Source organism: Phoca vitulina, unplaced genomic scaffold (genome assembly GCF_004348235.1).
Source record: "Phoca vitulina isolate PV1807 unplaced genomic scaffold, GSC_HSeal_1.0 scaffold9, whole genome shotgun sequence".
In the NCBI taxonomy this organism is placed as follows: Eukaryota; Metazoa; Chordata; class Mammalia; order Carnivora; family Phocidae; genus Phoca; species Phoca vitulina.
This window is the reverse complement of record NW_022589712.1, coordinates 33319490-33344117: the sequence shown is the minus strand read 5'-3', so window position 1 is coordinate 33344117 and position 24628 is coordinate 33319490. Positions and strand designations below refer to the sequence as shown.

At 40.2% G+C, this 24628-nt stretch overlaps 1 protein-coding gene across 5 annotated transcripts in view; it reads left to right on the top strand.

The window, feature by feature from the left end:
- The window catches only part of L3MBTL3 (L3MBTL histone methyl-lysine binding protein 3), a 119574-nt gene that overhangs the window by 32878 nt on the left and 62068 nt on the right, over positions 1 to 24628 (top strand). For all 5 annotated transcript variants that reach the window (XM_032407887.1, XM_032407883.1, XM_032407886.1 and 2 more), the window contains 8 exons: positions 1096 to 1255; positions 2366 to 2498; positions 4333 to 4417; positions 5944 to 6035; positions 7998 to 8102; positions 13858 to 13993; positions 15879 to 15970; positions 18451 to 18602. In XM_032407887.1, coding sequence (XP_032263778.1) covers positions 1096 to 1255; positions 2366 to 2498; positions 4333 to 4417; positions 5944 to 6035; positions 7998 to 8102; positions 13858 to 13993; positions 15879 to 15970; positions 18451 to 18602 — 955 coding nt within the window. The remainder of the gene's footprint in view (positions 1 to 1095; positions 1256 to 2365; positions 2499 to 4332; positions 4418 to 5943; positions 6036 to 7997; positions 8103 to 13857; positions 13994 to 15878; positions 15971 to 18450; positions 18603 to 24628) is intronic.

Here is a 24628-nt window from a genome sequence, read left to right as displayed (position 1 = left end):
AATTGATCCCACACCTTGAAGTCAGAGGAACTTTTGTAGATCGCTTATCTGACACTTCACTGATTTCTTATTGTCTCTGTAGCCGAACATACAAAGATCTGGGTGGCACCACCCACGGGCTTACTGTGTCTTTGCTCTCTGTTCTGTTCTGTCTGTACACGGTGTCCTGGTAGTGCCGGCAGCACTGAATTCCATGTCATTCTCCCAGCACATCATGTGGTATTGTGCTCCCTTGCCTTTGCCCCTGCTCTTTCTTCTGGCCGGGATGCCAGTTCTCTCTTTGTCCAGTTGGTAAATGCCTCTGGGCCTTCAAAACCCAGTTGAGGCTTTATATCAGACAGTCCTTCCCTGACCTCAATCCAGGCCAAGTGAATCACTTCTTCTGTACTCCTTCTGGAACTTGTTCATACTTTAATTGCATGTATCACATTTTTTTATAAATATTGGTTTTTCTTGCCTGTCTTCTCTTCTAGACTGTGAGCTCTCTTGGGCAAGGTCTGTACTATCATTATCAGTGTCTAGCGTAAATTGGTGCCTAATAAATGTTTGCTGAATGAATGATTAGCCTAACAAATTAAGGCAAAAGGAAGCGTGAGTTCCTAAATGATTTGGATCATTATGATTTAGGAGATCTTTTACATGAAAAGTCGCATAGGTGGTGATTTAACCAATTTAGCAGAACAAAGCCACTCATCAAAAGTTAAACAACATAGATAACCCTTTTTAAATTGTGTCAAAGATACATCTATAAAATAGGATTCTGTAGGTTGACAGTTTCATCTTCCGAGTTTAGTAATGAAGTTTTCTTTATTTTACTTTGAACTCTGTAGAAAAAGCCTTGGATAAACTTTTATCTTTTCTGCAGAATATTTTTTGTTGGGTAAATGATTTGAATGATTCCTGCCAAGTCCATTCTCTTCCCCCTCCCACGAACTATAGATCGGTCATTCATTCATTCAACAAACATTATTCTTTTATTGTGTTGCTAACAAAATTATTAGAGGAAAAAGTGTAAATGTATTTTGGAATGTTTTCTGTCATGGCTTTCACTGTTTTTGTTTTTGTTTTTTTTTTTTCCTCCTTTTCGTCTTCTAGTCTTTTCGGAGAAGACTGGGATGCCTTTCAGGTTGAAGGATCCAGTGAAAGTAGAAGGGCTTCAATTCTGTGAGAACTGTTGTCAGTATGGCAATGTAGATGAGTGTCTTTCTGGAGGAAGCTATTGCAGCCAGAATTGTGCCCGGCATATCAAAGACAAGTAGGTTTTTGCCCTGTTCCATCTGTAAAATGGGTTTTAGAGTCCAACGTCATGGTGCTTGGGAATACAGAGGTGCTCTGACATCTGTCCCCCACTCATGCCCTTTTTTTCCCCCAGAGACTTTTCCTTTAGAGACGTGTGAACCCTGACCCCATTACTGCCATCATGTCTGGTCTGAGTTGTACTGCATAAGTCCTGTTTGCAAGGGTGGCCTGTGTCTCTTCAGCCTTTTGATGACCTCGTGTGCTCCCTAGCTGAGAGTATTTCAGTGTCTCTGGACCACATACATTTTGATGATACGGATGTTTATGGAAAAGCAGTTTTGTTTATATGTGGGGGATTCTTAGGTAACTCACCCAAAACTCCACCAATGAAACGGAGCCACCACAAACTGGGGACCAGCTGAATGAAGATGGCCGTAGAGAGTTGTGTAATGAGTTGCCCGACCTCAGACCTCAGCGCAGACTGAGGTTTAGGAGACAGAGGTGTGCTCTGTGGCTGACAGTGCTGTGGGCCCTGGCCATTTGGGGACTGTCTGACAAGTTCAGCTAATCACCACGGTGCATTTTTGCATATAATTTTGTACCACAAAGCAGTGACTTGACCCTTATATTTTCGTGGCATTTCCCATGTATTTTCACCAGCATAGGCCTGGGAATTGTCTGTTTTTGTTGGCCAGCTTTTATTTTACAGAGTTACACTTGGCCTTTTTTCAGTTGCACTTGTCATTCTTAATAATTGCTAGATCCTTGCATTAAAATGGCCCTGAAGACTAAAACATCTCTAAATAATTGATTCTTTTATTAGTATGGGTGGCAGATGTGAAAGACATGATTTTAAACTTGTTAGAGCCTGTTTCACATACAGCGCTGATCCCCTTTTGAAATTAATATATAAGCTAATTTCCATTTTCTACCCTGAGCTGTTACACATGACAGTGGTTCCAGGTGTTCCTTAGCTATGAAATTCTGATGCCTACACTCTTCTCCTGGTGGTTAATGTTTTTCCTTTGGAGGATAATTTTTTTTTTTAAAGTTGCATGATAATCAACATGTAGATGTTTGATAGGTATTGTTTCCTGTCACTATTTTGGGTTTATAAACACAACAGAGATCAGAAGGAAGAAAGGGACATAGGAGAAGACAACGAGGAAGAAGATCCTAAGTGTAGTCGGAAGAAGAAACCGAAATTATCTCTGAAAGCCGACTCCAAGGAGGATGGAGAAGAGAGAGATGACGAAATGGTTAGTATCTCCTGTGCACCTACCAAGGAGCACGGGGGGTGCTTCTTAGGAGAGTAGCACCCCGGTCAGAGGCACTGACTTCCATTGGTGGTTCCATGACACTCCATGTTACTGTCGGCAAGTTACCTCCCGACCTTCTTCTGGGTGTCACTGTCCACCTTTCAAAATGGGAATAGTAATAGGACTCCTCCCTCAGGCTGAAGAAGTAGGATGTGCTGAAATTTATTACTGATGGGAGAGGCCACAGCAAAATCTTCAATCCCTCTCGATAGCAAAAATGTCAATCCCATTTTGGTAAATTGCAGATCTCATAAAACTATGCAAGTAGGTAGAAAATGGCAGACAAATGTCAGGTATATTTAGGGGAAACTAATTCAGAATGTGCTAATTAAAACATAAATATCTTATTCCTAAAGTATATATTAGTGATCCTGTATGAAAAGAGAACTTTGAGGTCTTGAAGACTTTCCCTTCAGATCAGTGTTGAGCCACCAATTATTTGCTGGTCTCTCTCCTAGGAGCTGGGAAGACAGGGTGTGTGGCAGCAGGAGAATAGGATCTCTTCTCAGGGACACCACATTCTTTTAAGGGGACATCTAATAAACAGGAGACACGGCAGCCTGTGATAAGTGCTATGGGAGAATAAAGGAGGGCACCAGGAGTGGTTGACTCCTTTAAGCTGGGTTGTTAGGGAGGCCTCCCAGAGGAGGTGGCACGAACAGTGTGGTCTGGGTGATAAGAGGGAGCCAGCTTTGTAAAAGAAGGACTTGAGGAGGCCCCGGGGCAACGGAATGGCCGGGGAAGAGCCCCTAAGGCAAGAACCTGTGTGACGCATTTTGTTTGAGGAAATAAAAAAAGACCTTTTAGTTGAGCCTTACAGGTTAAGGGGGAGTGGAGTAAGATGAAGTTGAAGAGGTCCAGGCCATGTAAGGCTTCATGAGAAACCAGACTAGTGGGGTTTCATTCTGTTTTGTGTGTGATGGGAAGCCACTGGAAGGTTGAAGGCAAGGAAATACAGTGATATGATTTATGTTTTAAAGCGATGGCTCTAGCGTTGGTATGTGGGACCGAGAATGAAATCAGGGAAACCCACAGTTTATTGCAGTAGACTCATTAAGAGGGCTACGGAGGATAGAAGTCACTGGATTTAGCGTAGATGTTGGAGGCAGGGTCATCACGGTGTGTGAGGGAGAGAGAAGAATCAGGAATAACTCAGGTTTTGGCTTGAACAGTTCACTGGATAATGACGCCATTTATCGAGGATGGGAAGGCAAGACTGGAGGTCAGAATCTATAGAGTCCTTTGGCATGGTGAGTTTGAGATGCTCATTAGGTGTCCAAGTGGAGATCCCAGGTGGGCGGTTGGATACATGAGTGTGGTGTCAGGGAAGAGGTCAGGGCATACAGACTGGGGATATTTGGCAGACAGACGATATTTAAAACCCAGGGAGAGGGGTTCAATAGAGAAGAGAAAGGAAGTGAGTTAGAGGAGATACCAGCAAAGGGACTGAGAAAGACAGGCCAGTGGGGTGTGAGGAAAATCCGAACACAGTGGTCAAGGAGCTATAAGAAGCAAGTGCTCCAAGAAGGCAGGGGTGGTATCTGTGCTGGTGCAGAGTGTGATTCTTGGAAACGTTCTTATTTTGTAATGACCTCAGGCCAAAAGCAACACAGTTCTCAAATGACCTATATTCTTTCTTTCTTTAAAAGTTACGAAGTGAAATTGAAGAAACGTACAAAAAATAATGCTTTCTGACAGCTCTCTAACTTTTCAGTTAGACCTGGTGCCAGTTTCATGCTCTTTTAAAATCATTAATTGTCCTTTCTTGCTGTAGGAGAACAAACAAGATGGAAGAATCCTGAGGGGTTCGCAGAGAGCCCGAAGGAAAAGACGAGGTGATTCGGCTGTATTGAAGCAGGGTAAGTTGATGAAAGAAAGGTTTTACTTGTGGCTTTATGAAGTGGAAAACATTTCACACAGGTAGACATTTTAGTCTTAATGGTAATGTACACTAGGGCAGTGAAGATATTGTTTTGGGTTTTTCTTTGATTAAATTTTGTCAATAAAAATCAGGGTTTTGAAGAAGTAGATAAGGAAAAAAATGGAAATTCGAACTTTTGAGTAGTGTCCATGCAAACATGAAAACATCTTCCTATATTTTTCCATCAAATAGGTTTTTTTTTTCCTACTTTTGCACATTGACTAAAACCTTTGTTCTTGTTCATTTCCTAAGGCTTTAAGTTTTTAATGTTTCCTCTCAAACCACAACCTCCTGATGGGGAACCATTTTTGTTTCTGTCATTGCTCCTTAGGCAACACTTTATTTTTATGATGAATCCAGTCCTCAGACCCTTTCCTTTTATAATTGACTGGATGACCTTGCCTCCTTATTCAGCATGGTCCTGAGCTCATTTCCATTGAGGCCTCAGTGTCCTCCAGTAGGGTTTTGTCTCGCCTTTTTGACCCATCCCATCTGCCCGCCAGCCCTTCATGTTAGGGCAGCCCCAGCGCCGACCTGGCCATTCATGTTGTCCCTGCAAACCGGGGCCAGGAAGCCAGTGTGCCTCCTCGCTGCGTGGATGCACTCCTTGCTCGTTCATGTCTCAGTTCCTCAAAGACAGCTTCAACTATCTCTGCCTGCCTCAGGCTCACAGCCTAACTCTTATATTCTTGGGGGAGATGACCTTCTGTTTTACATCACTGAGATGAGAGGGGGTAAATTTCTCACTCTGGTCTCTGCCTCACAAATGTTTTAACCTTTCTCTCCCTTCCGCTTTTCTACCTTCAGGGCCCTGGCTCTTCTGGGACCTTGTTCTTCAGTCATTTATTTTTTTCTCCCGTAGGTATTCAGAATTTCTTTTTTCTTTTCATGGGCTCCATCTTAGCCTGCTCAAATCTCATTCCCCAAATAACTTTTGCTACCCATCAAGGTATTCTCTTCCTTTCAGTTCTATTATTTGTTAAATTAATCCAAAATAAAATTGATATTGGCTGGCTGCATGTCTTTATCACTTATAGATTCTTTGGCAGCTCAAAATCTGGCCCTTGCTGAATTGACCACCCCCTCCCCTCCCAAATTAGCAGCCGTTCCCTCAGCACTCAGTGCACTGGCCTCTTCTTAGTCCTTAGCTTCTTGATCTCAGGAAACATTTTTTGATCATCTTGTTTCATGATACTGTTCTATCTTGGTTTCCTGTTTTGTCTCCTTCATTTATTCTAAATTCTTCTGCTGCTTTCTTCTGCCATCATAACTGGTCATACACTACAGTTTACTCCTTAGCTTTTGCTCCTTTGGAAGAGGGGCCAGGAGGAGACGGAACTGCCAGCCATGGAAGTAAAAGAATGGCCCGGCATAGTAGTGGTTCGGGAAGTGAGACTTCACAAGATACACCTCTGACTTCTTAGATTTGGGAACCCTAGCCTATTAGTCTCACTTGCTTTTCAGGTTTGCCTCCTAAAGGAAAGAAAGCCTGGTGCTGGGCATCCTATCTGGAGGAGGAAAAGGCTGTGGCCGTGCCCGCGAAGCTCTTCAAGGAGGTACGGACTCTTCTAGAAAACACTGTCTGCATTGTCTGTAAGGGCGTTGTCTACAAGGGCGAAAGCTCTGGAATTCTGATCTGGAATTAGCGTTGTTTGTTTAGGAAATGTGACTTGGGATAATTTCTCAAGCATATTGTTTTTCATGAGTGTATTTATGTGGAGGGGTAAGTGCAAGGGCAGCTAACATTAATATATGCTGACCACCACCTCCCCCCCGGTGCCACATGCACGGGCACATGTCGAGATACACATGCTCTTTCTCTCAACCTTTACTGGGCTTTCACTCAGTAATTTTAAGAGGGATACCTCTACTACTGCCGAAAAGCTCGTAGATAAAGAAAACCTGGCATGAAATTTCATGTCAACGTTACGGTTTGGGGAGAAATGAAAATGAGTTAGAGGTTTATATAATATCACAACAAAAATCTAAAAGCAGGTTATTGTATTTTATTAACTGTAATAAAAACATTTTGTCTTAAGTGAGTTAAGCTCAGAAGTATAGATACCAAGTGTGGTTCTGAATGGGAGCTGCCATCCCCGGGCTAAACCTGGGGTCAGGAAGCTTTTTCTGTAAAAGGGCCAGATGGTCTGTGTTTTAGACTTTGTGGGGCATCTGGTCTCAGCGGCAGCAACTCAGTTCTGTTGTTGTAATGAAAGCAGCCATAGACAATATATAAAGGAAGGGCTATGGCCATGTTCTTGCAAAACTTTATTTATAAAAACAGGTGTGGGCTGGATTTGACCCATAGAGTGTAGTCTGCTGAACCTTGTTTTAAATTATTTAATTATATTTAATCATAGCGTGTAATAAATCCTCCATTGATACCTTGTTAGATATGCATTCAGATAAGCAGTTTAAAAAAATGATGAATAGTGTTAGGATGATTACATCTGTATTAGGAATATTTAATTTAAATGTAATTGTAATTACGTATGAACTTGTTCTATCTGATTATTTTCTGTAACTTTGATTCTTTGTAGAATAGACTTTTTTACATTAAAAAAAGTTCAAATATACCTAATTACTTGACTCAGTAAAACAGTCATGTAATTCACACTGTAAAAGTACTAGAAGAATGTGAAGAATGTCCCTCAGAGCCCTGTCCTCTAGGTCCCAGATTTGCCTCTCCCAGTAATAAGTGATTACTGTTACCAGTTCTTCCATCCCCTTCCTAGAAAGTTGTATGTGCAGATAAGCAGTAGCTATACACAGATCCTGTCCTCCCCATTTTCAACCAAATGCTAACATGTCACACACACTGTTTTAGACTTTGCTTTTTTTTTTTTTTAAACTTAGTTTGGAAAGGAGTCCATCTCAGTTCATGAATCCCTTCATCATTTTTTTATATTCATAATATGACATCTTATGTCTGTTCCATAACAAGTTAAGCTGCTCCCTATTGGTTGACACATATATGTTAATATATGACACGTACACGACAACCACAAATAAATGTTTTGGTGAATGACCTTGTACACCTGTCATTTTGCACATAATGTGGGTATCTCTTTGGATAATTTCCCAGAATTAGAATTGCTGAGACAAACCACATGTCCTGTTCGTATAGATACTGGGAGGTGGCTAGAGGTTGTGCCGGTTTCGACCCCTGCTAGATGTATGTATGCGCCTGTCCTCCCAGAGCCTTGCCCGCACTGTGTTACCAGACTTTTTGATCTTGACAAACCTGATTAGGGGAAGTATGTTTTAGTGTAATTTTACTTTGTATGACTCTCATGGGTGAGGTTGAACATCTTTTCAGATATGTAAAATTTTTCCCTTTCTGTGACCTGTGTATAGTCTTTGTTCATTTATCGTTGGATTATTTGATGGTCCTTTTCTTTTGGATTTTTAAGAATTATTTATGTATTTGTTAGTCTTTATTTAAGAATGGTAATTATTCACATTTTAATTGGACGTTCAGGATAAAATACTAAAACTGCTGTCATTTTGCATTTTAGTATCAGTCCTTTCCATATAACAAAAATGGGTTTAAAGTTGGCATGAAGTTAGAAGGTGTGGACCCTGAGCATCAGTCTGTGTACTGTGTCCTCACTGTGGCTGAGGTAAGCCTTGCCTTGTCTTTATTTTTGCAATACAGTGGTGATTCTGGGGTTTTAATAATGGGAAAAGGTGCCATTTGTTGAGTGCTTATTTCATGCCAGGCATTGTACTTACTGTTTTGTGCATTAACTCACTGAATCTCTGCAAGAATCCTATGCAGGTCATGTTTTTTCATTCCTGTTCTATAGGTAAAGGAACTGAGGCTCAGAGAGGTTAAGTGATGTATGCAGGGCCACACAGCTTCAAAGTGATAGAACCAGGATTTGACCCCAGGTCCATCTGACTCCATAGCTTTGGTCATACTGTGGTTCCTTCACATAGGAAACAGACCAACAGGGGCGTCTGGGTGCCTCAGTCAGTTAAGAGTCTGCCTTTGGCTCAGGTCATGATCCCAGAGTCCTGGGATGGAGCCCTGCATCAGGCTCCCTGCTCAGTGGGGAGTCTGCTTCTCCCTCTCCCTCCACGCCTCCCCTCCCCAACTTGTTCTCTCTCCCTCTCAAATAATTAAATAAAATCTTAAAAAAAAAAAAAAGAAAAAGAACTAGACCAACAGATATTTGTGTATTTTTTAGTATTTCAAGGTACCTCTGTGAAACTTTTTAGGAAAAATTGTCCAAGTCTATTTATATATATGTCAGTCTAGTATATTACTGAGAGTATTTCTTAGAATTTATTTTTTCCTCCTGTGCAGAATTCACTTTTTCCTCCTGTGCTAGCCTCCACCTTCCTCCCTCTCTTGAGCCAGGGGTATGTGTCTTTAAAAATTCTCCCAAAGGGGCACCTAGGTGGCTCAGTAGGTTGGGCATCCAACTTTTAAGCTCAGCTCAGGTCATGATCTCAGGGTCATGGGATCAAGCCTTGCATCACACTCAGTGTGGAGTTGGCTTGAGATTCTCTCCCTCTGCCCATCCCCACACTCACGTGCCCTCTGTCTCAAAAACAAAATAAATAAAGTCTTTAAAAATTCCCCCCAAAAGAATAAGATGATCTCTTGTGTATTAGTTTTAGTTATCATAGTATTCTTTCAGTGACTTAGTGAATTTGTAAGAAGCTTGGCTCCTGTGGAACACAGTAACATCTAATGGATGATGACAATTATGGTGAATAATGATGATATACAGTTACATAGAGAGGACCATGGGACAGATGCTGAGCTTAGTGCTTGCCATATATTAGCTCATCTTAGTTCCCTAAATAATTGAGGAAGCATTGTGAAGAAGCAGATTCAGTAAGTGTAGACTGCTTTTGAGAAGTTTAGCTGTAAAAAAGGGGATCTTTTTAAGGTGTGTGTGTTGTGTGTGTTCCAACTCCTGGTTTTGAAGGAGATATATTTTAGTTTGTCTAGCTTTTTACTATAATAGTAATGTTTGCTCATCATGAAAACTTCAACTAGTATAAGAATATACATTAAAATAGGGACGCCTGGGTGTCTCAGTTGGTTGAGTGTCTGCCTTCGGCTCAGGTCATGATCCCAGGGTCCTGGGATCGAGCCCCGTGTCAGGCTCCCTGCTCAGTGGGGAGTCTGCTTCTCCCTATCCCACTCCCCCTGCTTGTGTTCCCTCTCCCTCTCTCTCTCTCTCAAATAAATAAATAAAATAGTTTTTTTAAAAAAGAATATACATTATAAGAAATAAAAGTCCTCTATCACACTCCTTGCTTTTCCTTATTCCAGATCCCAGAGATAATGACCCTTACGCATTCACTGTGTTCCATCCAGATGTTTTCTCTACTTGTAAAAATACATATACGTATATTTTTCTCTTTTTTACATATAAATGGTATAATACATAATTTTTGGAGCTTGCTTTTATGACAGTGTATCTTATATTTTATATACATATTATTTTTAAGCATTGGGTGGTGTTCCATTTTACTAATTTGCTGTAATTCATTTAATTTCTCTCGTATTGATGAACAAATGAGTGGTCTTCACTTTCTCATCATTCTCATTATTACAAACAGTGCCCTTGTGAGCGTGATTAAAATTTAAATTTTTGATGCATGCTGCTATTTGTTGCTCCAAAAAGGTTTGCCAGTTGTTACATTCTTAACCAAGACTATGGGGGAATTTGTTTGCCTAAGCCTGAGAGAGAGTCTTTATTTACTTTTCTTTTTCTTCCCTCCCCCTGCCTTTTTTTTTTTTTTTTTTTAATGGAAGAGACTGGAGAATGAATTCTGAAAAAGCAGCTAGGGAGCAGCGGATTGGAGGGCTCAGAGAGAGCAGATAATTGATAAGGAGGGGCTAGGGGAAGTTGAGATCCAGGGTATATAAGGAAACCCAGCCTTAGCCAGGAGCAGGAATCTCTTCTTGGGTTCTAGCAGGGTGGAGGTGGAGGGGGTGGGTGTGCACAGGCATGGGCAGGTTTGCTAGTTTGGAGTCAGATGTTCGAGGCAGCTTCTTTACCACAGAAGGTGAATCACTGAGAGTGATGATGGGGGTCGTGGGCATGGTAGCTGAAGGAGAGGGAGGAGGATTTGAAAAGGCTGTTGTGAAGAATGGGAGTGGGAACCGGACACGGCTATCTAGAAGGATTGCTACACAGAGGGAGAGTCCACTCTACAGGTGCATTTGGTTCTCATTTGTGGAAGTTGAGTCCTATAAATAGCAAACCCTGGACCACTACTTCTAGGGGAAGTACAGGATTAGGTTCCTGTGAGTTTTTGGTCACAACATTTCTGTCACCTGATCAATATTTAACCTTGTTTATGTGTATTTCTGTTCCATGACATCTTATTTAATATCTCCTGTTGATTCTTTAACACGGAACTCCTGGTCAACAGCACTATAACTTATGCCTGCTGAAGCTTATCTAACACATGTCTTCTCTATGAGGCCCATGACAACCTTCTTGCACTTAGGGACACTAGCCAGTCCTTCAGCACTGTGCTTGGGGGCCATTTTAAATAGCAAAATCGCCAACAGAAAGCACAAATGTGAAAAATGTAGCAGTAAACTGACTATGCAAAGGGCGTTTGGCTTACAGAATGAGATGGAAAACAAGGCAGAGAGAGCATTGCTTTCTTCGACTTCACCTCGGAACTTGCACAATAGGCAGCTCACATTTTTCGCCACTCTGTATGTGCATCTGTTCCCAAACACCACGACTACTATTTTTGGATTACAAATAAATTTTATCACGTAGGTGACTTTGCAAACAGGAAATTGTGAATAATTTTTTTTTCCCCCTCAGCAATAGTCCCTAGACCACGTATAGGTGCAGACTAGGTGGATCGAGGGGGTAATGGAATTTTGTCAGGCATGTGTTTTAGGAAGGACATGAGGCCAACAATTAAAAAATGTTGGCAAGAAAATGTTTTCAGTGATTGCTAGGGAAGGAAGGCTCAGGGTGAGGGCAGATGCTAGGGAAAAAGTAGAAGGATCAACTTCTGGGAGATACTAGACTTTTCAATGAGATTGAGGAAGAAGTGTGTATAGGGAGTAATCGGGTTAGCAAACTGAATAGGAGGATGTCTTCATAGCACTAGACGTTTTAATTTAGTAGTTGAGAGGCAGTTTAGTTCCTCATGGGACAAGATTCAGGAGAGTAACTGAAGTGGAGAAGAAATGCAGGGAGCAAGGAGCCAGGGTCCTTTGACAGAATGAGTCATCCGTGCGCACGAGGGAATTACTCAGGAGAGAGAAAGGAAGAAAGGAAGCCAGAGCTTAGTGTCTGATGAGTGAGAAAGGATGTTTGGGAGGGTGGTATGTGGGATGATAAGGACGAGTTGGTGATGCAGCCACATGACAGGGGACTCACAGGAGCAGGGGCCTAGGCAGTAACCTCTCCTGAGCCTCAGAGGGATAGAAAGTGGGAGAAGGAGCAGTCTCCCCTTGAGGGAAGGCTTGAGAGGGGTGCATTACATATGCCTTTGGACAAGGAGTTTGATGATGTCAGAGATTGTTTACCAAAGCAGAGGGTTCCAGAGAGCATGAGACATAGTGGAGATTGTGGGGCAGGAGGAGGCGGGGAGGTTGACTCAGGAGGTGAAGCTCAGAGCAGTATGACCCCAGGGGACTAGAGGGAGAAGTCACAAAAGGGGCTTGTTTCTCAGGCATTGACCAGAGACAGTGGAGTGTGAGGCAGAGTAGGCTTGCCTGGCTCTGAGACTGAGGAGAGAAGCAGCCACTGAGCTCCTTCTGGATGTGGGGTTGATGTAGGGCGGGGGGCAGAGACTGTACTTCGCAGGAACCCCCATCTTGGCTCTGCGGAGGGACTCTAGTCTCTCTGGAGGGAGTCAACTCAGTTGTAAATCTGATATATGTAACATATCAAGACATTCTAATTGAAAAAATATTCATATAGAAGATGAAATATAAAAAGCCCATCCTTCCCTTTTGGCCTCTCCGTTCTCATTCCCACTTCTCAGAAGAAATCATTGTCAGGGCGCCTGGACCCAGGCTCAGTCGTTACGCGTCTGCCTTCAGCTCAGGTCATGATCCCGAGGCCCTGGGGTCGAGCCCCGCATCGGGCTTCCTGCTCAGCAAGGAAGCCTGCTTCTCCCTCTCCCACTCCCCCTGCTTGTGTTCCCTCTCTCGCTGTGTCTCTCTCTGTCAAATAAATAAATAAAATCTTTAAAAAAAACCAAAAGAAATCGCCCATATTTTGGCATATATTCTCAGAGCTTTTTTTACTGTGAATTTACATTTATATGTGCATGTGTAAGTATGTACATAAATGTGTATAAATACATATACTTATGTGTGTATATGTATACAGACTATCACATATGTGCACACACATAAAAATACACATGAATTCATGTATATGTAATTTTTCTCATACCCTGACTCATCCTGTACAGTTTTGCCACTTGGATTTTAATAGTGTGGCAGTAAATAGACAGCTACCTTATTATTCGGGGATTGTTAATTGCCCTGGCTCTGTGCTCTAGTCTCAGGCTTCTTGTTTGGAGTGTTCAGAGGTCTGGTGTGTTGTGTGGGTCCACATCTGCGGTGCTAGTGGTAAGGAGATTGAAAGGCTGAACTTCTCAGCCCAAGGCAGAGAGTGACCCAGCTGAGACCTCCTAGACCCATGTGACCCTTTAACTCAGAACTTCCCCAAGAGGAACCGTTTAAACAGATGCATGGCCTCAGCATTCAGCATGCATTACATAAAGTGAGTTCTTATTGGCATTCCAGGGAACCTGTCTCATCTAAGTATGAATTGACGAAGGCCTTTCTTTCTCCCAACCCAGCTACGGGTAGAGAGGAGAAGCCATTGACTTCCCTCTGTGTACCAACCTTGATCTGGCCAAATGTCACTGTCTGCAGAGCTCTGTAAAGGCTAAGGGCCAGCATTTAGGCAGTGGACAGCAGGGCGTCAGCCCTGGGACTCTGCAGGGGCTGCGTACCCTGTGTGGGGCCGGCTCCTTCCCTGCCGGACCTCTTTGGTGACACGTGCTGGTACAATATAAAGAATGCAGAGAGGACATGTATATGTAGGAAAATCATTCTTCCCCCAGTATCTGTGTGCTCCTAATATAACTGGGAAGAATGCCAAAGCACCGCAGCTCAGCTCTTCCCAATGAATCGCCTTTGCCTTTAGATTTTTGTCATTTTGTTCACTTGCTTTTGTTGCTGTTAATGAGGGTGCTTTGATTAACATAGGCTATTTACACTTGATGTCCGTGTTTATTCTTGCACTGAAATCAATAGATTTTGTTTTATTTTGTAAGTAAGTTTTGTACATAGATATTCTGGGTATTTTGGATTTCTTTTTGTTTTTTTAGTCAGTCATCATGCTTTACCTATTTCAGGTTTGTGGATACCGGATAAAATTGCACTTTGATGGATATTCTGATTGCTATGACTTCTGGGTAAATGCAGATGCTCTGGATATTCACCCAGTGGGGTGGTGTGAGAAAACTGGCCATAAACTCCATCCTCCGAAAGGTATTGTCACTTTTCTGTTTCATATTTTAAATTCTGTAAAAGCTTCTTTCCTTACATGGTGATTTGGAATTTTTAAGAATTCAGACTTTATAATGATTTAGATAGGCCCAAATTCAAGCTTATTGTTTATGAAGAAAAATACATTCATTAAAGTGAAAGAGATGTAAAAAGTAGAATCCTATTTAAGAGAATAAACTATGTCCATGTACTTCTTTGTATATAAAATAATATTTGATTGATACTTAATTTTGAATACAAATTTTAGTTACAGATTTCTTTCATACACACACCCATGCGCCGCCCCCCCCCCCACACACACACCTGACTCTTGAACAACACAGGGGTTAGGGGCGCTATCTCCCAGCACAGTTGAAAATCCACATGTAACTTTTGACTCGGTAAAAACTTAATTACTAATAGCCTACTGTTGACTAGAAGCTTTACTCTTAATATAAATAGTCAATTAACACATGTTTTGTATGTTACATAGATTATATACTATATTCTTACAATAAAGTAAGCTAGATAAAAGGAAACATTATTAAGAAAATCATAAGGAAGAGAAGATATGAATAAGTGGACCTGTACTGTGCAAATCCATATTGTTCAGGGTCAAAAATACATATATCCTTGAAAAAACACATTTGAAAATTTAGTTCTAACCTATTTAAATGACTAAGTTTACTTACTGATATTTCATTATATAGAGAATCTCAAGAAATTATGCATCGAATTCATGAATCTTAATATTTAGAAGATTGGAAAGGAGAATATAGCATTAAAAGCTGGTTTAGATGGGGGTTGAATTAATAGCAATTACTTTTTTATTCTTGAGTTCTTTATAGGTCAGTCTGGCAGTCATTCTGCCTGTTTCATTTTTACATAAAGATCAAGAATAACAACCATCCTTTTCAGTCCATCCCTAATGTATTTAACAATATCTTATTTCTTTCCTTTTCAACTGTGACGTTCAGTATTGTTTACTTGATGTCAAAGATCCAGGTGACTAGTGTGATATTTTTGGCCTGTCTCAGGACTCTCATTTTTTCATGCACTAGCCATCCTTTGGTTTTAAGTGAAAAATTAATGGCAGAATGGTATTTTCAGATGGCTGAAGGATTAAACAAAAACACAGAGAAAAAAATGAGGGTGAAAAAGAAAATCTGCATGCCTTTATATAAATTAACCTCCTATGTGTGGCGAATTATTAGCTGTACTTTTAATGCTGCCTTTTGGACTTCAATGGAAGTAGAAGAGAGAACATGAGCAGATAAAATAAAATACTCAATTTCCTTTTTAAAGGAAATGTTGGCTTCAGCAACATTATATGTGAAATTGTGAGCATTAAGGCAAGGACATTTCCATTATTGTAATTTGCCAGCATGCTTACTTCATAAATCTTGAATTGTCATTCTGGTGGTGATAGGCTAAAAAGATTTTTCTGTTTTATTACTGTTTTCTCCAGTTTCCCACTTGTTCCTACAAGTGAGTTTCTCAAAATAGAACAGGGGAGGAGAAAATAAAGATTTTGACTCCTCCGGCTTACTCCTCTACTGCTGAGCTGTTCCACCTAAATACTGGTAGAAATGGCCTGGTAATAAGACGCAGACCTGAGTATAATATGTATTTGCTTCCTTTTACCTTTTCTTTATATCCATTATCATTCATTCGGAATTAAAAAAAAGTAATATGATTTGTTGGAAATTAACACAGCCTGTGTAAGAAAATCTATAGTTACGAATTATGAGTTAAATTTTGTCTTTTTAAAAAATCAATTGTTTGATTTCAACATGTTGGAAGTATAGCTAAAAGTGGGAATGGAAAATTAAGTGTGAAGTATTTTGACATTTTACTAAGTCCATATATATATATGTGCTTATCCAAGGTTATAAAGAAGAAGAATTTAATTGGCAGACCTATCTTAAGACATGCAAAGCTCAAGCTGCTCCCAAGTCATTATTTGAAAATCAGAATATAGTAAGTACATCCAAAATACTTTTCCTTTCAAGGGAAATGACTTTTGAGTGTTTCGTAGGTTAAATTAAAAGTGATACCAAGAGACTATAGTAAATTTTATTGCTTTGGTAAATAGAGTACTCTTAATTAAATTTTAAAATTCACTTAAAATCATCATGAATAAATATTTCATAGGCAAATCATGGTTATTGTGTTTTATTTAAGGGTAGAAGGCAACATAGTATGAAACCCTGGTGTAATTTACAGTAAAAGTACATTTAAAAAATTGAAATTGAGCAGGATATTTTATTGTTAGTGTCCCTTGCTTAGAGTGCTGTTCACATGGGATTCATGCAGTGAGATGAGTGTAGCCCTGTTTGTATTTGCATGCTAGGGACCATGATTTACCTTCACTCCAGTGTGTAGCCTTATTTTGCCGTATGACAGAAGCAAAGTCTGGATGTGTATTTATTTCCCGCTTTTTTGACCTGTGTTCCCACTTTCCATGGTGTGTTCCCTGTTGCATCTCTGAAGAAGCCCAACATGTTACACTCTTCTTTCTTGTCCACATTCTGATCTAATTGGAATTAACAGAGAGCAAGCAGGTGGAAAGCCAAAATACCATCTTTATAACAGATAAGGGCTCAGTTGGAGTACATGCATGGCCTCTATCTGTTGACGAATGAGCTTTGTGATTCTGAGACCTAGAATTACGATTTCCTGACCCTTCTGCCCCATCCCCCAAGCCCAGGAACACTGGACCAGGGCAGACCTACACCCCTGCAGGGACAGGAGCAGATGGAAACTGTGTGCCCTGTAGGCCAACTTACTTTTAAGAGTATGACCACTTCCTTCTTCCAGAATCACCAGTCAGGTAACAGTGAGTGAGAATGTAGAAAGAGACAATAATGTTTCAATAATGGGGTTCCCTCCAAATGGAAATGAATATTAGGAGTGGGCAGAAACTTTCTCACCCACTCCAAATACCTTCCATTTGGGAAATGATTTTAACCAGTTGTTTTGAGCATTGGCCTGATGACTAAAAGAGTCTTTGATCAAATTGAGCATAAGCCAGGTCGAATTAGAGAACTCAAGAGGGTGTGTGTGTGTGTTTAGGTAACTAATAGAACTAATGAGCCAGATCATTATTTTAAAATCCCTTAATTGAGAGGAGAGCTTAATTACTGAAATGTAAATACTGTGTTGTCGGTAGGTATTCTCTGTTAAGACAAGGGAGGAAGGTCAGTTAGGTGGAAAATTCAGCGGCCTGCTCCAAGATTCCTCCTAATCCCTGTCTGTTCTCTGAGGATGCATTCAGTCAGGGATTTGATTAATTGCCTTGAACCATCATCTTAAATTCTGTGCATTGCTAGCACACAACTTAATCTTGGGCTAATGAGTTTGATATCCAAGAAGAAAGTAATTTTTCTATTTCTAGATTCTTCTACCTCAGAATATTCAAATATTTGTGGTCAGAACCCTGGTAAATAATTTCAGGACTTAAATGTATCATCAAGGTGTCTGTGTGGCATTAATGCCTACTCCTTCTATTCATATAAGACATCTGCTAACATTTTCAGATACGTGGCTGTCTACATTTTTGTAATGGTAGCTGTATAATTATAGTAAAATGGGAGATAACATTTGTTTTGCTTAAAGTAATTAGAATAGTATCTGTATACTTAAGTCTGGGCAGAGGATTTTTTTTTTTTAGAAGGGCAGAAATGACTTGTGTATTATGATTGGCATTACTAATATCCCAGTACACTGCTCCGAGTTAGGATAGTTTTCCTCACACAAGATCCTAAGGAATGTTTACATTTTACTGCACCTCAAGCACTAAATCTTATTGAGCTATTATTGTCTTAGTTTCATGTCCCAGATGGCTGGTCATTTGGTTTTCCTTATATTACAAACTTACTTTGAGTGGCTATATATGTTCAGCCAGTTCTTTTGGTGCTTTTGTGAATAATATCTATAGTGTTAGGTAAAAGTTGTAATAATTTACAGCCTTTCATGTCTGAAGATGACCTAGTTTCGGTAGAGTACTCTTTAGAGAGATCTTTTCAAAAAATGGGAGTGAACTTGCACTGACTCATACACATTTTTAACTTGATTAAGTGCATATTTTGTGTGAAATAATTTTCATCGTTAAGTCTGTAATCAAGGACAAGAAAAACAAAAAGTGAACTGTATGGTGAATTAAACTTGCCCAACTAGTAACTGCAGTGCCAAAACACATATTGAAATTAACTAAACTCTGTGAGGTTATGGGTGGTTTAGTCTTGATATCCAGATAGTTGACTTGGGTGTACCAACAGGACATTGTTTTCTCATTGCTGCTCATTGGAAAGCAACCCTGCCCTAAAACTAGTACATGCTCTTTAAATAACGTGAATGCAGCTGATGGATGCCAGGTCTTACGGTGGGAGGTGTAGAGAGGGTGCAGATCTCGCTGTTAAGTGTGTGCTTATCTCTAATTAAATCTGTGTGTTTCGTAGACAGTGATCCCGTCGGGCTTTCGAGTTGGAATGAAGCTTGAAGCTGTAGACAAAAAGAATCCTGCGTTCATCTGTGTTGCTACGGTAACAGATATGGTGGACAATCGTTTCCTGGTACATTTTGACAACTGGGATGAGAGCTATGACTATTGGTGAGACCTTTTCCGTTGCTGTGTGCTTTCTGTAATGGGTGTATTCAAGTCCACCAGGTGTACATGGTTTGAAAACAATAATAATGCCAAGCTCATGACAAAAAATAACAGTGCCTTGTCCCACTCCTTCCCATTTCAGATTTTTGACTTTTCACCTGTTTCATATGGCACATATTTCTAAATAGTATCCTTTAATTCGACTTTATGACTTGTATTTTAACTCACTTCCTGCTGTGGAAGTGCGGTTTACCTCCTGCCCAACACATGTTCACGTGGGAGTGCGCAGAGATGCATACTTCCCCCCTCATCCTGGGTATCCATTTTCTCAGAAGATATTTTAATTTTCCTTCATATTTTTATTCCCAGTAGCTAATTGAACCATTTTTAATTGCCAGATATAAATAAATTAGTTGAGGAATATTGTTTTTAATCCTTAGAGTTTTGGGACAAACTGCATAAAGTAGTAGGAGCAACATATTATAAAATTATATAACTATATACAATAAAGCCATCATATTTTGATTAAGGAGTTGAAATAATGATTTCCATACCTAATTCATGTTTATTGATCATTACAATTCAGTTTCCTGGTGAAAGGCATTTCTGAAGTATTTAATTCCTTCCTAGAACACTGGCAGTGAGAACATTTTAGAGCAGTGACACGTATCTTTATAAAATATGGCTAGTGTTACAGTATCAATTGAATAATAATTTATATAGGTGTTGCTACATTTCGGGGAAGCTTGTTTCCTGACCTTACCTTTTAGTATGCCTATATTTAAAAATTCAGCAGAGTCATCAATAATTTCCATTACTCCTCAAATTAAATTCTTAGACACTCACCAGTTTTACTTATATTGTTTTAAAAAGGAGAGGCATTGAAAGCCATTTGTTATTCATATTTTTTAAATGCTTTCTATTATACATTACATGTGCTTTTTACAGAATTTTTTTAAGGGTAGACAAGCAGTTCCATGATTATACCACACAGAGTCAAGTACTTCTGAATATTTTGGTGTGTTTTTCCCCAGCTTTTTTCTGCAAAGCATAATTTTCCCCATAGCATGTCTTTTCATTCAGTTTGCAATAAAAATTTTTATTGAAATATAGACCCCATTTCAAGCACGTACAAAAGTAGAATGAGAGAGACCTGCCTGTAGCCGTTATGCAGCATCAATAATTATCAACTGAAAATTCACTCTTGTTTTCTCTGTATTCCTTCTCCTAAAATCCCCACTCCAGGATTATTTTGAAGCAAATTCCAGATAGCATAGCATTTCATCTGTATATATTTCAGTATGTATCTTTTAAACATAGGGATTCTTTTTCTTCAAATTCATAATGTTATAAATGCCGTAACATTATTAACATACTTAAACATTCTTCCCAGTTGTCTTAGTTTTGGTTTTTTGTGTTTTGTTTTGTTTTTTGTTTTTTTTAGATTTGATGGTTTTAAATCCAAATGAGGTGTACACTTTGTGATTGTTTTGATGTTTCTCTTCATCTCTTAATTTATAGATTCCTATTCCTCTTTCTCTACCCCTCGTAACTTTTACTGAAGAAACCAGGGTGTTTGTCCTATTGAGTCTTCCACAGTCTGGATTTGCTGATTGAATTCTCATATTGCTTACCATGTTCATCTGTTCCTCATATTTCTTATTAATTGGTGGTTTTTGTTTCATTCAGAATTATCTGTACCTAACTTGAGTGAGGGAATCGATGAGAAAACATTTAAATTTAGTAACACTATAAATCTGTTCTGAGGTCGAATGTGTTTCTCCCCTGCTGTGTTTGATGTGCTATGATGATGACAGTACCAGAGCGATGACCAGATCCCTTAATAAAGTGATACTTTAGGGGCGCCTGACTGCCTCAGTCAGAAGAGCTTGTGACTCTTGATCTCAGGGTCATGAGTTCGAGCCCCATGTTGGGTGTAGAGATTATTTAAATAAATATTTAAAAAAATAAGTGAGGGGCGCCTGGGTGGCTCAGTCGTTAAGCGTCTGCCTTTGGCTCGGGTCATGATCCCGGGGTCCTGGGATCGAGCCCCGCATCGGGCTCCCTGCTCCGCGGGAGGCCTGCTTCTCCCTCTCCCACTCCCCCTGCTTGTGTTCCCTCTCTCGCTGTGTCTCTCTCGGTCAAATAAATAAATAAAATCTTTAAAAAAGTTAAAAATAAATAAATAAGTGATACTTTAAAGCAATTACTAGAATCTGCTAGAATGAGTGCTTTTATTTTTAAAGTTCTGATTCATTTAGGGAGATTTTTATTTTTTAGCTTTTGTCTGATTTAAACAAAATGGGTAAATGTTTGTTATTTTTGTGGTCTTAGATGTATTAGAGAGTTTGAAAAGTGTAAGTTGTTTATTTGGCATAAGATACATTTCCTTTAAAAACATTCTTCTGGAAAAAAGTAATGAAAAGCCTAGAAGACTTTGTCACATTCATTTTTCTTTGATGCCAAATATCTAGGGAATAGGAAAGATATTGGGTTCTTATAAAAAAAAATGATCTCTTTTAACACTGATTTTTATGAGCACAAACTAATTATTTTTAGGACAGAATGTACTTTGAGGATTTACTTACACTTTTAACTATTGACATGAAATCATATTTTGTTAATTGTCAGAAAAAGTACAGTGTGTTCTCTTTCTCCATATGTAATTATGGCACATTGAAAATTGCTTAAATGCATTGGAATTTCTCCAGCATTATTTAATATTATGTTCTTTGATCTTTGAATTTTGGAATGGTTTCTATCTGCATAAATTACTTGTTTAGGTATGTAATTGAGGTTACAAATTGGATTGCTTTCCCAATTTAAAATAGTTTGGAAATGAGATTTTTTTCCCTTTGAATTGGATAGTGATCTTACCTCTTTTTTTACCTTAGTGGGAATTGGAAAATGTGTATAGTTGACCCTCGTACCACTAGTGTGGCGGGGGTAGGGGCCCTCACTCCCAGCGCAGTCACAAATTTGTTTTGACTCTCCAAAAACTTAATAGCCTGCTGTTGACCAGAAGCCTTACCGATCACATAACCAGTTGATGAACTTGTATTTTGTATGAGTATTATATACTGTATTCTTACAATAAAGTAAGCTAGAGAAAAGAAAATATTATTAAGAAAATCGTAAGGAAGAGAAAACACATTTATAGTACTGTATGTATTGGAAAAAATCCACATAGAAGTGGACCCATGCAGTTCAAACATGTATAGTTCAAGGGGTCAGCTGTATAAAATCTGTGTACATTTGTAGTAGTACAAATGCAGTGAAACATTTCTTCCTTCCAAGGAGGAAAACTGAAAATTTATGCAGAGTTGAAGTAGTTTTTCATGAAAGGAAAATAGTATATGTTAGAATAAATTTTGCTTTACCTCTGGGTTTCCTATGTGCTTTTATTGTACTGGTAATTGCTAGCTGCTTAAATCTATCCCCTTGACAGTCATTAGATCTATTAATAATCCTAAATAGCGGGGCGCCTGGGTGGCTCAGTCGTTAAGCGTCTGCCTTCGGCTCAGGTCATGATCCCGGGGTCCTGGGATCGAGTCCCACATCGGGCTCCCTGCTCAGCAGGAAGCCTGCTTCTCCCTCTCCCACTCCCCCTGCTTGTGTTCCCTCTCTCCCTGTGTCTCTCTCTTTCAAAAAAAAAAAAAAAAACTTAAAAAAAAAAAAAAAAAAAAAAAAAATAATCCTAAATAGCTCCGAATAGTAGAAGTAGAAAGGACTTGAAAGCTGGGGAGGAACACCATCCAGGCGAGGATGCTGCTGTCTTCCCAGAGCGGCGTGCCGCCTCTCCTCCCGTCTTCCGCCGCCTGAAAACTGGGCTCTGCAGCGGAGCACTGATGTGAAGGAGCATCCCTTCCCTTCCCCCAGGCGCTGGCCAGGAACCTTCTTTTTAGAAATTTTATTTTCATGTGATCTCATCGTATGGGAACCAGGAAGGCATGGCAGGACTTAGCTGATTGTTGAGTAGAAAAGCTGTCGCGTTGAGGTTGCGGCTTCAGCTGTCCCTGAATTTCGGTCTGGTCTCCCAGGTGAGGCAGGGCAAAAAAATCAACAAGCAGATCTATGAAAAAGAGAAGCATTGAGTTAGTGAATTAGAACAAACAGGAGGCTAGGGCCTTTATCTCCAAACTTTGCTGTTGTTCTTTGTTTTTTGTGGTTTTGTTTTGTTTTGTTTTGTTTTGAGATGGAGTTCTTTTACATTTATAAATTGAGAGTAATAGTAATATTATGTTTGTCCCCAAAGTAATGTTGAAAAGTTTGCAGCATGTTGTCAGTTTCCGAGAGCAGTGTCAAAGTTAATAGGTTTGTCATCATTTGAGAAGCATGGGTTGGTGGTGGTCATGAGTTACAGAGATGAAAGGAACCTAGGAAGCTTGCCCTTCTGCCCTGAGGGGCTCAGGGTCTGGGGAGGGACAGAAACTACAGACTCCACTGTCTAGGCTGCAGGGTAGGTGGTTTATGCTTAGTAGAACCAGCCACTTGTGGTCTAAGGTGGCCTGTGGAGGGAAGGACTGACTGACTGAATGGAGGGTTCTTGGGGAAGGCTTCCTGGAGGCTGTGGGATTTGAGCTGGACCATGAAGGATGATAGGAATCAGTACTTAGATGTTGGGATGGAATATTCCTGGCCAAGGAAAGCATTTGCTCATATTTAGGCCCAGGGGGGCAAACAAAGCTGTGTTTGGGGACTGGCAGCCCATCCATTTAGTAAGTGACTGTACTCTTCCAAGCTTTAGTTGCCCCCTTTGCAAAAGGGATGCTACTACGTATCTCAGAGGGTGTGGTGAGGATTAAAATAAAAGTTTTAGAAGCAGAAACTAGTTTGCAGAAGATTAAAGAGATGCCTGTAAGGGACTTCAGGCAGAGAAGTTTGGCCCTGAGGGCGAAAGTGGATTATGGCATGGGGAGGGTGGGGGGGCGCAATCAAAGGTCAGGGCAGGGTTCCCTGCACAAAGAGACTTTTGAGCTTGGTTTTCATGCTGAAGAAATGAGGCCACCATAAGGGAGATATCTGAGCCTGTGGTCCTGTCAGAAGAGCTAACCTGGGGGGGAAATGAGCTCCCTTCCCTGTCAGCCCAAAGGAGATGAAGAAATGACGGGAAAATTTGAGAGTAGCGTAATGACATGGCATCTCCTTCCTGTTTCCCAAGGAGTCACTGTGTTAGTGAAAAATCATGTTTTAAGTTTAAAGCAAATTAATAATATTGAAAACAGCTACTATGGGGAATGGGATTGGAAATGAATTAGGGATGAAAAGAAGAACTACATAACTCAGCCTGATGAGGTTTGGGGTTTAGTAGCGAAACACAGAGTTAACGGAGGCCCCTGTCAGAGTTGGTGCAGACCCGAGCCAGGAAAGCAAGATGCTGGGAAATAAATCAAGTCATCATGCTCCGGATTCAGGGAGTAGGCAAGGCCAAGTGTCCTGTATTTCTTCAAAGAATCTGAACCATTATTGCTTGAAATGAAGACTTCAATATTTTCCTTAAGTGAGCATCTTGAAATGTTCTTGTTTGACTCTTTGCCTAGATTTGCAGAGCCCAGCTGTGTGCATTTTGTTGAGCTATTGTCTCTGACTTGATAAAACCAGGATCTCTTTCTTTTCACCTGGAAGGCTTGGTGAAATCACTTAACCTCTTCATGTTTCCATAAGATGAATATTTTAGCATCTACTCTCTTTATCCTTATATTACAAACACGAGTTTTCATGAGTGATTTCTTTGGTTTCTGACCTTTTCAAAGTCTACCAGTCTAGGTCTGATTAGATCTTAGCAGCCTTCATGAGTAATTTGCACTCACTTGTGAAATGGACTTTATTTTTTTAAATTAAGATTTATTTATTTATTTTAGAGAGAGAGAGCATGAGCGTGTGCTAACGAGGGCAGGGGAGGGGCAGAGGGAGAGAATCCCCCAAGCAGACTCCTCGCTGAGCGCAGAGCCCAACACGGGGCTCCATCTCATGACCCTGAGATCATGACCTGAACCGAAATCAAGAGTTGGACACTTAAACGACTGAGC